Source organism: Copadichromis virginalis, linkage group LG9, assembly GCF_057382275.1.
Source record: "Copadichromis virginalis isolate Kocher_CV1m ecotype Utaka linkage group LG9, C_Virginalis_male_GT1.1, whole genome shotgun sequence".
In the NCBI taxonomy this organism is placed as follows: domain Eukaryota; kingdom Metazoa; phylum Chordata; class Actinopteri; order Cichliformes; family Cichlidae; genus Copadichromis; species Copadichromis virginalis.
Genome location: NC_140626.1, coordinates 15,673,993 through 15,688,617, shown reverse-complemented (window position 1 = coordinate 15,688,617; position 14,625 = coordinate 15,673,993). Strand labels below are relative to the sequence as shown.

Genomic DNA, 14,625 nt, shown 5'->3' with positions numbered 1-14,625 from the left:
ACAACATGAACTTTCAGTACTGAGGCAGTGCTATTTATGTTCATCTAAAAATGCCTCATTATGTGCTGTCTTGTCAATACATATTTATGAAGACAGCGATCTGTTATTTATCAGTCCAAGTTAATGCACATTTCACCAAATATTGCTTCGTTTACATGCTACAGTCACACACACAGAAAATTTTGAATTTGTGATACAGCAATTTTGATATTCATTTCCTATAATAGCACTGATAGGCAGAACCTAACTACCTGTGGTGCCTAGTCTCGGTACCATAATACATACACTATGTAATTGTCCTCTGCAAACTACACTCAGTGGCAACGATCGCCGCTTAATGACATCCTTCACAACAAATAAAGTCCTGTATACGAATGTATCATTCTGTCCCCGCGAATACGAGAATCAACCCGTCATCTATTAGTCGACGTGACGTGATACTCCAATCGGGTAATGCTCACATATCGGACTTCCATCCATCCATCCCCGGGCTTTGTTTGCTGTCGGCTGTCCAATATATTTTGTGCTTACTGTCAGCTCTGTGGCTGCTTGCACAATGTCCATTCCACTCACATCAAACCATCCTAAAGCGGCTGTCTTGCCCTACAGTGAAATATGACTTCCGCTGAAGGTATTATTTGTTCAACAAAATGAAAACACAGTGTCGACCCAGATAACATTGGGAGGGGGTGCACAAGAAGATGGGCCAAATAATGCTTGCTTTACATGCAGCGAAGCGGAAGTCAAGATATCAGTCTCCTCTTCCAACCTACTGTAATTGAGGAGATTGTGAAGCGTTGTGGCAAGGTCAGGATGTCTGAGTCGGAAGAAAGGCTGTTTTGTGCGAGGGGCTGAATGGGGCTAGTGCTTTGCATTCCTATCATGCGTCCACGGAGGATGGAGTCATCCAACCAAATGAGATTCTGCAACATACGTCCTCCCCGAGTGAGGGTTGACTTTCAGTTCTTGCCTAAAAGGATTACAACATTTGCGGGCGAGCAAATACAAGAAAGAACAAAAAAAAAGTTGAAAAGAAAACCCCAGAATGAATGAAGATCAAAAGTAAATACAGAGCTTGATCAAACCACTTTGTCTTTGGAGAGTGGTGATTGATGTCCCACTTGTCCTTTTAGCTTGTAAAGGGACTAATAGCATAAGAAGAATGGATTATCTGAGTGAGGTATATACTTAGAGAGTAGGAGGCCGCGACCTAAGAGCCCATATCCCAAAGACACCATTAAAGCATCAACCTTCGAGCAGCGCACTTAATCATGACTGTGAGCACTTGTTGTTTCCCCTCCTAAGTACGTGCAGCTGGGTGCTTTTCCTCATTGTCAGCTCACTAGCCAGTTGTCACATAGGATTGCAGTATGTAGATCTTATCTGATTGCAATTACTGTTTGGTAATTGCCAGATAAAGTACAAGTGATGAATGAAGCCCTAAAGGGAATGAATAGCTTTTGAGTTGAACACATGGCTCAACATAGAGTGCAAGCATCTGCATCTGTATCCTCAGGTGGAGGCCGTATTTTTTGCCATGTAAAGGCTCCGAATGGGTGAAAAACTACAAGAAACACAAAAGAGAAGGCTTTTGTCACTGCGAATGACATTGTGGCAGCCGGCGAGCACAGCGTGGAACAAAACCGCTTTTGTTTGTGATGGAAAAAAAACAACTGGAAATAACACAATGACAGGTTATTATAAACAAGGGAGCTGCGCTTGACACACAGTAAAAGATAGAATGATGAAACTGCTCTTGAATTACAACATCGCGTCTGCAGTTATTTGGTAAACTCAATCTCCCTCGGCTTAGTTTTTTTAATTTATTTATTTTTGCTCTTTACAACAGCTTTATCGAGCTGTGAAGTACTAACAAATGAAATTGCAATTTTTCCAGAGCAAGCGTAACAAAAGCAGCTGGAACAGGAAGAAATTAAGAGAAGCGATCAAGATGTGATGGAAAAGACTCTGGCAGTGGCTTGTTGGGGGAGCTGGTTGGCTGCTAATCTCGCTGTATTGGCCAATGATTTTCTTTTTCCTGCAGAAAGGGAAGCCTTGCACTGCCTCTCATTAGCAGGCGAGCTGCATACAGGCCTCAGAGGGCCTGGGCTGTCACTGGGGGAAAGAGAATGTTTGTTTATTTCATTATTTCTTACTTTACCAAAGGGCACATATCCACTGAAAATGGTTAATGGCCTGTGGTTGAGGAGTGTTTGTGCTGCACTATCATATCTCATAAAGTATTTACAGCCCCTGATAGGCCCCAGTGGTTCTGGGCCTGGTGGGTAGAGTCTTCAGCGTAGTGAACAAACACCCCAGCGTACATGCAAACACACACACATGCACGCACCTGCAAATACTAGCCTCCAGTAATAGGCTAGAACTCACAGAAAAGACAAAAAAGGCTGATGAATACAGACATAATACGCTCCACAGCCCTGTATGACTCAGCGGTTGAGGCATCCTGGGGAAAGGACTTGCGAGTCTTATGGCAGTGGAAAGGTGCAGGGATTTGTGTGTTTTGTTTTTGTGTGTGGGGGGGCTGGGGGTGGTGGTGGTGGTTTTTGGTCTCCGTTCATACTCCCCCCTATTACCAGCTGCTCACCTTGGCACAGAGGCAAGGAGTTTGCAATATGGTGCAGGCCTGGCTGTACTCTAGACATGGCAGCCCCTGCAGGTCTCCAGTGGCGACCTGGAGCATGCATTGGCAGTGTTTATTGATTGGGCGATAAGTTCCCTGTTGTGTTCTGGGAAGTGTGGGCACGAGGGGGGGCGTGAGCTTCGGAGGAAACGGGCGCGATGAGGTCTTGCGGTGATGACACCCGGTAAACATCTGTCTGACAACGTTGCAGCGGCGAAGTGATATCTGAGAGAGATACGCCAACATGTCTAGGGCACCTGCAATTATCTCCATGCTATCACCTGCCTACCAGTGTTTAAAACACCCACTGGTTTTGTCAGATTAATTAATCTTCTCTCATCAACATCACAAGTATTTCGTTGGCCCGGCATTATTCGGCTGAGTGAAAGCAGCCCCACCTGCTCAAGAAAGTTCGACACAAAGGAAACAAAAATGTCAACTTATTAAAAAATTTAACTGAGCCAAGTGATGGTCTCAATGAGGAATCAAAGCCTTTAGAGTCTCATTTTAATGTCATTAAATTTTTTATACTGTAAAAAAGAAATTCAACGTTGCCAAGTACGTTGATGCTAAAACGGATCCCTTCTTCCTCAAGACAAACCAAAAATCTTACAGTTTAGAAATATAAAATGATGGCAAAAGAGCCAAACGGGACAGGCCAAAAAAAAAAAAAAAAAAAAAAAGAAATATAAAATATGGAATATTGCATCAATTTATTCTTGATTCAGTACAAACACACAGAGATATTTAAGCTTTTAAACAATGTTGTTTACTGAAGTAGAGCAAAGAATAGTTAGACTTTAACAGTAGAGCCGCCAACATATTGAAACCTTTGACACATCTGCAGTCAAAATAGTTCTTGAAGCAGTTAAAATGTAAATGTTCATCTATTCAAGTCAACAGTCTTGACAAAATGACCATTTAACATTTATTATATTACGCTTCTTAATTAAACAGTTGCTTCAGGCTTTTTCCTCACAGATTAAAAAGATAAAGCATGTTTTGGATTGCATTTACTGAGAACGCCACAAACAACGGATTAAAGGGCATTTAAATATTTTTTGTAGAAGAATTGTGTTGTTTTTGCATGGCTGTAACAACTGCAACAAGAGTTTATTAATTTTACAGTTCCAGATAGAATAGGTCAAGTAGTGTATCTTTTTAGAATTCAACACTTGACTATAACAACCCTTTTAATTATTGTAGAGGAACAACAGTAAAAAAATTTTGACCGCTTTTGAACCAGCTGGAGCTGCTACCATTGCTAATCCCAACCTGAGGTTTCCAGTTTAGTTCAGTTTTATTTGTTTGGCAACAGTCACAACAGTTGTATCAAGGTAACCTTAAAGCATTAAAGAGAAAACCCCCATTAATCAGATGAGCCTCTGTAGGCAGGAACTTGGTGAGAGTGGGGAGGAAGAACTCCCTGTTAATAGGAAGTGACCCACAGAGGAACCGGACTCAGGGACAAACAGAAGAAAACGCAAACTAGTGGTGATAAAAGGTAAACAAAGGCATGGGAGTGCATCACAGGAAGTCCCCCAGCAGCCTGGTCCTATGACTAAAGTTTGGTTCATGGTCACCTGATCCAGCCCTGACTGTAAGCTTCATGAAAAGGAACGTTTGAAGAATAATCTTTAATAGCCTGCAGTCTAAGAGCGAAGTCCTGCATTTGGGATAATATGGAGCAGTGAGGTCTTTCAGACGTGGGCACTGATCATTTGGAACTTTTTAAGGATCTGAATTGTGAGTATAGCTGAGAACCAATGAATAGAAGCTAATATAGGAGCAATGCAGTCTCTCTTTTCAGTCTCTTTCTTTGCTTTCTTTGCCTCGCCTAACAACAGAACTCTTTCTTTAGCTGGTTAGGGTTTCCTACTTAAATTTTTCCACCATTCCACCCACCTGAGGAAAGTTACCAATACTACTGCTTTGTGTTGGTTTGCATTGTAGATTTCGTACCTGGAGGCAGAGAGAATTGGATGGTGAAAGCAGGGTTTATAGGCAGCCAATCCAAATGTAGATGGTATCAACATTCATTCATTTAATTTCGTTTTTTTTCCTATTTAAACATAACTTAAATTATTTTTATCTTTTTGCAAAGAGGTTGCATTATTCTTTCTGCTCAAGCAACACTTAATTAAAGACAAAAGCAACACTTCTTAGTAATGTCATGCAGTGCAAACGTATCTAAATTTGAACCTACTGTGATACCAAGAGCAAAAATTATCATTTAAAAAAAGCACTAAACGTGTATTTATGACTGTTTAGTAGCTGAAGTGATACAAAAAAGTTAAACTGTTGACAACTGCCTGTAATTAGAATAAAACATGCTGAAAATTATGCACAAAACAAGAGATGTCAGATGTCCACAAGTGAGGATTGTAAGTTAAGTGACATTTCACCTTCATGTCGCAGCCGCTCTCACTGCATATCTCAAGTTTACACATCAACAGACATTTGATAGGCTATTTTTGTACACAGTCTGAGGCTACCATCTGGCTACATAGAAGGCAGCCAGTTCTCGACAGGCCAGGACACAAGGCCTTAAAGGCTAACTGGCTAATTGCCCTAAGCAGCCTGTTTCCAGTGCCATCTTTCTGGCCTAACTCGAGTGAAGCACAAATGGCGACCAGATCGAGTCAGCGCTAACATTTGCTGCTCTTGAAGCTGATTAATTTCACAAACAAAGACAGCTCGCTTATAAGTTATCACGCACAGATGTCTGATGAGTGCCACTTCACCTCTCAGCCCACTTCAAACTGCAAGATGAAGCATTTAGGAACAGAAATATGTTTGTTTTTCATTGTTGGGGGAAAATTACAAGCTTTTAGAAATATTATCGTGTCACTTAACAAAGTGGGATAATTGAATGAAGGGTTTTTGATATATATAGGCCATTATTGATGATATAAGGCTTGAAGCAAAGGCTTTATAGTTTGTTTCACAGACAATTCACAAGGAATTCTTCCTCACGAGTCATTTTTCTCTGTGATTGAGTCCTTGAACTCCAATTTTGTTGAAAAGTGAGAACATTTCAGCCTGTTTCCCATGCAAATCGACTCATTTCAAGTATTCTCTGAAATCAAGTTTCATTTTTTTTCTTGATGAGAGTGTGACTACTCTCCACATTCCTTCCATATTCTTTTATCCCTCCAGACACAGACACTAATTTTAGAAACATTATTACAAACTGTTTTGACATAGTTAAATGTGTTAAAGAAGGATTTCAACCAAATCCTAGCCAGTTAATGAGATTTTAATCTCATTTGCAAAGTTCTGTAACTGCATAATGTTTAACATTTAAGTAAATGTATAATCCTGTTAAATAAGTGAGAGTACAAAACTGACCAATGCATTCATCGGAGTATGAATGTGTGTGAATGTCAGTTGTGCTTGTGCGAATGGGTGTGAATGGGTGAATGCACAAGTTGTGTAAAGCGCTTTGAGTGCTCAGAAGAGTGGAAAAGCGCTATATAAGAACTAGTCCATTTACCATTTACCAAAAGAATCATAACTGTTAGTTTTACATTTCTGATCATTTACTTACTTTCAATTCAAATTTGTATGACGAATAACATGCTTAATTAGCTGGTTAGCGCAACGTTAAAGTAATATTTCTAAAGGTTGCAAAATCTACACCTCAGTAACTTGACCAAGGGTCTCAAACTTGCGGCCGGGGGATCACTTGTGGCCCATGTCACCCTTATATGCGGACCATATATTGATGTGAAGACATATAAAGCAGTTTGGCCATTGAAGTTACTTTTCTTGTTAGGGAGGATTTGTTTGTTGTTGAGTGCAATGTTAAAATAAGTTCTTTAAAAAGCAAAAAATGATTTAATATGAAGGCAGTATGAGCAGAGAGTACAAACATGCTGCTAGTTCAGTGTGAGACTCAAAAACTAATGTGTACTTTTTTTATTTGTTAAATATGAATAAAATTATAGCAGAAGTGCTGCCACAATCTGGTTATTTGGTTCAGTGAAAGGCTTCAGTTTGTTAAGAGTGAGAAAAAAAATGTTGGTTCACGTTTGCAGTTTTGTCTTGTTATAAAATATTTGAAATTTTTAAAAGCAACTTCTTGCTGTGCTAAGCTAACCAGCTATCCTGATAGTGTACTCATAATGGCTAAAAGTTTAAATTTGGAAAAGGTTGCTATCTAGTCCACCAACAATGTTTTAGCCAGTAAGAGAAAAAACCCAAAACATAACATTTGGAATAATTAATCAAGTAATTAAGTAAAATAAATGAAAAATATACAGCAAAGTTTTTAGTTTTAGTTTAGTTTAAGTTGTTCTGCCAGTTTTGTCATCACAATCAGGAGACTATATGAAAAGTCCTCCTGGCATCTGTGTGTTTAGTGACAGTGTGATGTGTAAATGATACTGCGTCAGATAATTTTATAGTTGTACATTTTAATGAAGCTAATGAAACCTACAATCAGATCAGTTTTCACAGGCATGAAAGCATTTAAATCAAATTAAAGCAAAACTGAGGCTAAATTGAAACCCAGGCAAATCTTCCATAAATCAATTAAAAATATAAAACTATAGTAACTCTAGTAGGATGAGGACAATGTCACACAAGGCAATGCTAGCTACCTAGCTAAAAGTGATAGATTGTACCAGGCACATAGACAGTATAAAACATGGACTTAATGGAGAAAACCTTCAATTTCAGAATAAAAGTCTTATACTATTGCAACCAACACGTTTGAAAATTATACAAACTGCAGGTAACTATATCAACCTGCTAGGGACCAAATCAATGTCAAAGAGATTTTCAGTGCAACTCCGTACTGCTTTGCAACCAATTTCACCTCGTGATAGCCAGCAACCACTCGTCAACTGGCCGTGGAATATAAATTGTTCCCTACCAACTGATAGTTGCCAGGAAGTTCTGCTGGAGGTTTCTTCCTGTTAAAAGGGAGTTTTTCCTTCCCACTGTCGCCAAAGTGCTTGCTCATAGGGGGTCATATGATTGTTGGGTTTTTCTCTGTATGTATCATTGTAGGGTCTACCTTACAATATAAAGCACCTTGAGGCGACTGTTGTCGTGATTCAATTTTATAAATAAATTTGAATTGAATTGAAGTCTTTGACCAGTACTAGAACTGTGTAACTGAGGTCTAACTTTACTTACTAGAGAGTGGCTGTCCAGTTTAGCTCTGATGTGTATTTTTTACAGTTTGTAAAAGAAAAAAATGTATTTTTTTTTCTTCAGTTCTTCCGTGTAATTTAAAAGTCAGTATTTGCAGTAGTACTTCACCCAAACCATCCAACCCTGCCACACAGTTTAAATGGTGTACACAGCGGGGTCGTATGCTAACAGAAATGAGACAGTGTGATGTGACTGTAGCATTAGTCTTCTAACCATTCCCTAAATGTTGAACTCTGCCTTTAGGAAAGCAATGGCTCTGTTGAAGTTTTTTTTTTGCAGAGCTTTTTTTTTTCTGTTTTTAAAAGACCAGAAGTCCAAGTGTTAATGGATATAGCATCATGCTCCCTGCCTTTTTTTACGATTTGGTGCCATAGGAGGGCATAGGAGAAAAGGCAAGCTATTGATGTGCCAGGGCTTCTTGGTGACCAAACTGAATGCACATGTGGCTTTCTTTTCTCCCCCTGTGACAGTTTAATTGTATTTTCGATATAAATTGATCAAAGGGCTTTTGTGAATGCACGTTGGGCTGCCACATTGATTTCCAAGAGAGTCTTTTTTTTCTTCTTACCACCCCCCTCCTTAATTTGAGTAGAAGGGCAGCAGTAAATTTTCCTCACCGGCAAGGTGGGCAACTGGGAGGGACGGGGTCGCTGCAGCAAGTGCTGGAGTTCGATACTCCGAGCTTCCTTGTAATATCCTTCAGTGTAGCAAGGAGGAAGTCTTCAAAACCACGAGAGCTCTCTGTTTCCATAGAAATGACAGTCGACACAGCATATGTCACACTGTCTATCTCACATCTCAGCCGAAAGAGAGGACTCAACAGTTATTAACTGAATTGTCGTGCCGGCAGAGATAGGCAGCTTGATAGACAATCATAGAGAAGGACATTGCAGCTATAACAGCGGGGGAAAGATAATAATGTTGAAGTGGATTGTTTTCAGCCAACTGAGTCTCTGTTTGGGAGCACGCACTGTAAAGCAGAACAGAAAACAAATACAATTCTGCAGAATATTCTCCTGGCTTGGTTAGGCAGAGCGAAAAAAAAACCAACCCCGAAACAAAACAGGAAAGTTGTTTTGACCAGAATTCAAAGTGGGTGAATGAAACAGTGCTCCACTCGAGATCCTAATCCGAGGATAGTCAAAATTTTGCAACACACTTGACTGGCTTGGTTAGACAGACAGAGAAAGGAATGAAAACAGTCTTTTTTTTTTACCAGCATTCAAGCAGTCGAACAAAACAGTGTTAAAGATGCTAATCCACAAAGCTGTTCATCTCACATGTGCCAGCTTTGCCCTGATAAAACAGCATGAATTAGTAAAGCTTCCGAGCACCTGCGATGAAAAGCTTTTTAATATATGATGAGAAGGGAGACTTTGCAATGTGGTCCCACGTGACCCAGCTGCGACGCACAATATCCCCCCCTCAGTCTGTCCACCGGCTGAGCCAAGAACCTTTATAGACACAACAGAAACTACCGGCGCAAAAGGGAGAAAAAAATAAGCATTCAAGCCGGCAAAATCAAACGTGCCGGCTCACTTGAGTTAATGAGGTGTCAATAACGGACCTCGGAATTACATCCCGGCATCCACTTACGCGGGTAAACATTCGGATGGCGTTTGCCTCGGTTTATGCTTGACATGTTTGCCCGTGTCTGCAAACATGTGCTCTCCTTTTTTGCCCTCTACCTCCCCCGCCACCCCACCCTGCAATTATTACTGTGTCCTTGGTTATTAAAAAAGGGGAAAGGGAAGTAGGATGGGAAGTAGTGGGAGGGGAGAAAAGACTGGACAAGCTTTTGATGAGTTCTAGGAGATAAATATGTTGTGTGTGTGTGTGTGTGGTTGGGGTGGGGGAGATTTGGCTGTGGAATTAAAATGTCAGAGCATGCTAAGCTGCTGTTCATGCAGAAAAAAATTAAACATTAGATAGGGAGGAACAGAGCAAATAATAATAACGAGGAGCTCCACACACAAGTGGGCTCTCGTGGTCTTCTGGCATGTTGGTCCTGCTGCTGATCCATCAGGGACTGGCAGGCTGCGGGGCGTGTGCTCACTCATGCTGGTAACCCCACAGACGTGTGTGTGTGTGTCCCCTCCCTCACCCACCCTTTCAGCGAAAAGTAAAAAAGTAACAGTAGCAGTGAATGCGACATTTTACACGCTCCGGCTGCTGGCTTTCTTCTTGGCAGGACGCGAGCTTCACAGAGGCGAGGTGAATGTGTATCGTCACAACACGATGACAGTTTACCAGAGATGATATGAATCTGTTAAATAACACCAAACACACTTATCAAAAGCTGTCAGCGTTTATTTGCCAGGGCCCAGATTGGTCAGATCACCGATGTGCGCGCAGTCGATCAGAAATGCCGCGATTCGGCTTTGAAATGTGATTTTTGCTGACATCTTTGCTGCAAAGCGCTCATCGCCGGGATGTGTTTTTGCAGCCGTCAATCAAGCGGTGCAGCTTGGACTGCAGCAGATGAAGATTTTTGTTTACTGTCACCATTTCTGCTCAGGCTAACAAGGAGATCTTTTTTTTCTTTTTTTTAATGTGGAAAAGGGTAGCTGACACTTGCTGTTCATAAGAGGAAATTAAGCAAATGTGAAAGCTTTCATAAAGTCGAGTTTGAATCTCTGTTGTGCTATAACAATTAGCAGTAGAAAGCAGCAAAATGGAAATTCATTAAAGTGAAAATGCCACAAACTGTTGCCTGAAATGGGTGTTTTGTGTTGTAGCAGGGGATCCAAATCATATTTTCTCCTTTTTTTCCCCCTCTTTCTTTCCACACAGCTTCACTCGGATTCTGACAGAGGAGATGGCAGCGTGAAGTATGTCCTGACAGGGGAAGGAGCCGGGACCCTCTTCAAGATAGATGAAAAGTCAGGGGACATCCATGCCACCAAGAGGCTGGACAGGGAGGAGAAGGCCTTCTACATCCTCCACGCCAAAGCTGTCAACCGCTTCACCAACGAAGCGCTCGAGGGCGAGTCCGAGTTCATCATCAAGATCCACGACATCAATGACAACGAGCCGCGCTTCACCAAGGACCCCTACATGGCCAGAGTCCCTGAAATGTCTGACATTGGTACGTTCCAGCTGTAAATATTAGACTCTTAAAAAGAGCTATTTATCAGACAATTAAATGTTTACACAAATGAAGGTTTGCGCCTGTGCACGCAAGAGGAGCCGAATTAAAAGGATTATGATTCAAACAGGATAGAGATGTTATAAAATGCCAGCCTTACCGGATCAATGGGACTTTATCAATCATAATAATGATGCCGACGCAACAAAGAAGGCCCAACTAATTAAACGAGAAAGACTAGGAGCTGTTTTATGACCGGAGAATAAACAAGGTAAAAGCGTCTCGACAGCGCCGGTGCAGATAATCTTTTAAATACAGTATTGTATCTTGTTAAAACGACATTTAATTTAATTACCGACATTGTCAGCTGTGTCATCACAGTGAATAATTGTGGATTCTGCACTGCCACTTCCTTAGACGCCGCACGGCACCATTCGCTGCTTTTGCGCCGTCCTTTCTGCTTGTTATTCAAACAGCAAATGAAATAATTCACGGTGCACTTTGGCTCCAGCCTAAAAGCACACAGCAGCCTCATGAATATAGATAAACAATAGGGAAAAAAAGTCATCAATACTTGCACGCAAACACGGGGTGAACTATATGTTGTGCTTCTGCTGCTGCCGTGCTTCTGGGACTGAGGGACGTTGGTCTTGCAGCCCAGACATGTGACAGAGTTGTCACTTGGTTCAGCAACCCCAAGAGAGAGGCCGGCACTTATCTAAGGGCAGCACGGGTGCCCATGGCAACAACCGAGGTGTGATGTCACCGCTTGGCAGAGCATGTGTTCACGAGTGACTGCCTTGAGACACTGCCCCTTTAAATGTGACACTTTGAGTTTTATTATAGTCTCACGGCTCTGACATCCTTCGCTTGGACTCTCAAGATTTTGACGCGCTCCTCCCTTTGACAAGTGAATGATTGCAGTTGGGGGTAATTTACTCCCCCTGCACAAAAAACCGTGATTATTCCTGAGTTGTTTGTCAGAAAATTCTTGTCTCGAAAGCTTAAAGTTGCCGATGAGATGGCTGATGTGGATCAGTGATATTTTCTAAAAGCCGCCATGTCAGAAAAGCCTCTTTGAGTCTAATTCCCTAGTTAAAGGTATTAGCGATCAAGGTTCGGTGAACTTGCTCAAGAATCCTCCCGAACTGTCACTTACAGCAAATCAGACAGCCGTGGTCTTTCTCTGTCTGTTTTTTATTTTTATTTCTACAACATCCTTCATCCATACAAATCACATGGGTTTTAAAGGAGGGAAACTCTGGTCTCACCCCACACTGATCTCTGCTGACATCAAATTACAGAAGTTTCATGAGGTCGTTATCCCATTGTATTGCACAATTCTATATTTATACCACTTTGCCATTAAATATTTCTACTCAATTAATTTTCTTCTGCATTTAATGAGGCAACACTTGGCCCCGCAAGGCGCCATTTGGGAGGTAGCACTTGGCTAACCGTTTCCCTTTGTTCTACTGAAATAGGGCCTCAGCCTTTCTGGAAGAGAAAATGGATCACAGTCGTTCGCCTGCTATCAGATATTTGGCTTCTCAGACACTCCAGATCTGTGGATACGCTAATAGGCTTCTCGGGGCTTGCAGAGAGCCAGTATAGGTGCTGCTGGCATGCTTAGAGAGATATACTTAGAAAAATACATTAGGAGTTATTGATTACCTGCAAAACTCAATCATGTATAAGGGTATAAGTGGCCGAGGAATAAAGATTGGTTTGGGTAACGCAAAGGGACAGAAATGATCCGTCACATTCTGCATGGGCATGATTAGAAGAGGATCCGACACCTCATCAGAAGGTGCATCAGCTTAACCAATTATCCAGCAGGCAATTTTCAGCAGTATTGAAGAGTTGATCTAAATCATTGTCATGAATCTTCCTACCCGCAGGCACCTCAGTAATTCAGGTGACAGCCACAGACGCCGATGACGCCACGTACGGGAACAGCGCCAAAGTGGTCTACAGCATCCTGGAGGGCCAGCCGTACTTCTCCGTGGATCCGGAAACAGGTCAGTGTTTAGTAAAATGCAAAAAAAAAGAAACCTCACCTGAAAATAATCCCAATTCCTCCAGTAGATAGATAAAGACGTCTTTGTATCTCTATCTCTTTTAGACAAAGACATTATTACACGCAGTTCACAGCAGACAACTCAGTGTCAGTCAGTCAGGTTGTCAAGCAATCAGTCTAAATATTTTTATCCATTTTTTTTCCACCTACTTATTTTGTAATATTCAGTGACCAGTAGGGGGCGACTCTTAACCCTTTAAAGCCGGTCAGAGCGTAATATAATATTCCAGAAACACGCTTTGCCGATCCGATCAGCTGTTTGTAACACTTCCTATGTCCAGCATCGCGAACTATCGCATGCCTGCCACGACCTGCGCGAAACCGGAAGTGACGTCATTTTGCGGAAATGTAGTTTTTTGCCTTCAGGGCCTTATGAGCCTATACTGGTGTTTTTAAAAGTTATGTTTGACTTTATGACTTTCTGTATTGTTTCTGGGATGTTTAGAGCTCATATTGCACTGCTGGAAATAGTTTATTTTGATGCACATGCTGTTTTTTGCAAATTTGCATCATAATATTTATTTTCGTTTTTCCTGCAGTGTAGAAAAATTGGTGTATTTCAAAAATAAAACTATGAAGACACTCAAAATAAATTTCCTGTGATGGGAAACTATTTTGTGCAACTTTTTTGTATTTGCAGTTTTGAGGGATAAGCCTCTTAAATTTCTCTAACTAGAAATATATGTTAAAAAAACAAAAACGATTTTAAATTTTTTTGTAGTTTATTGCACTTTTTTGAAATGTATGTAATTACTATGCACTTAATGCATACATATTATTAAAATGTGGGCTATAATGGTTGTATTGATGTATATCAACTTGAAATGCTCCCAAAAATGGCACTACAACATGTAAAAATATAATATAAGCTCTGGCGGACTTGGTTCTATGGTAGGTCTTAAAGGGTTAAGGATTCAGAGCATCATTCCCACATCATCTCGGTACAGACGCCTGAACACAAATGTTTGATGGATCTTAGTTGACATGTTATCGGAGAGCCCCGTAAATTCACCATCACAAAACTTTGCTAAAAGCCGTTTTTTGTTTTTTTTTAAGTAGGCGAAGCTTTTCCTTATTATGTCCTTCATAAACTTAAATATGTAAAATGTTAGGGGGGGAAAGTGTGGTGATACCCACTGCTGCCTCTCTTTGTGACATGTTATGCCCACAAATAGAGCACCACGCTGCACATATGTTTTCAAGGGCTGTAGAGTAGACAGGAAAGCAGGATGCCACAGCCAGTTATTTTTATCCCAGCTGATGTCAGATAGTTGGTAAATCGACTAGCAACACCACTGTGCTTGTTCATTGCATGTTGGATCCTATTTAAACACACTCCTCTAACCACGTCATGGAATCAAAAAGTGGTCAAATTGTAGCAATCTCCTTCTTCCCCTGACTCTGGTTCTTGGTGCTGAGTTCTTTTAAATAACTTTGGAAATAAGTTTTTAATTAGGTTTATGTCATATAACCTTTTTAAAATGTTACTGCCTTGTCACAGGTGACCTAGAAAGCTGACCATGGCGACCCTGAAATTTTAGACTGATGGATCAAAGTTAGGTAGCTACCAAAAATTAGCTAATTAACTCTCACCTTTGCTTTGACAGGGAAGAATTTCTTGTCCTTCATCTCTGAAAATCTAGCCTTTTTATA

The 14,625-nt window shown here is 40.9% G+C and overlaps 1 protein-coding gene across 1 annotated transcript in view; it reads left to right on the top strand.

The window, feature by feature from the left end:
• The window catches only part of LOC146701652 (cadherin-10-like), a 74,235-nt gene that overhangs the window by 26,950 nt on the left and 32,660 nt on the right, over window positions 1-14,625 (top strand). The window contains exons 3-4 of the mRNA XM_085467948.1: window positions 10,598-10,892; window positions 12,794-12,913. Of these exons, the coding sequence (XP_085324074.1) occupies window positions 10,598-10,892; window positions 12,794-12,913 (415 nt within the window). The remainder of the gene's footprint in view (window positions 1-10,597; window positions 10,893-12,793; window positions 12,914-14,625) is intronic.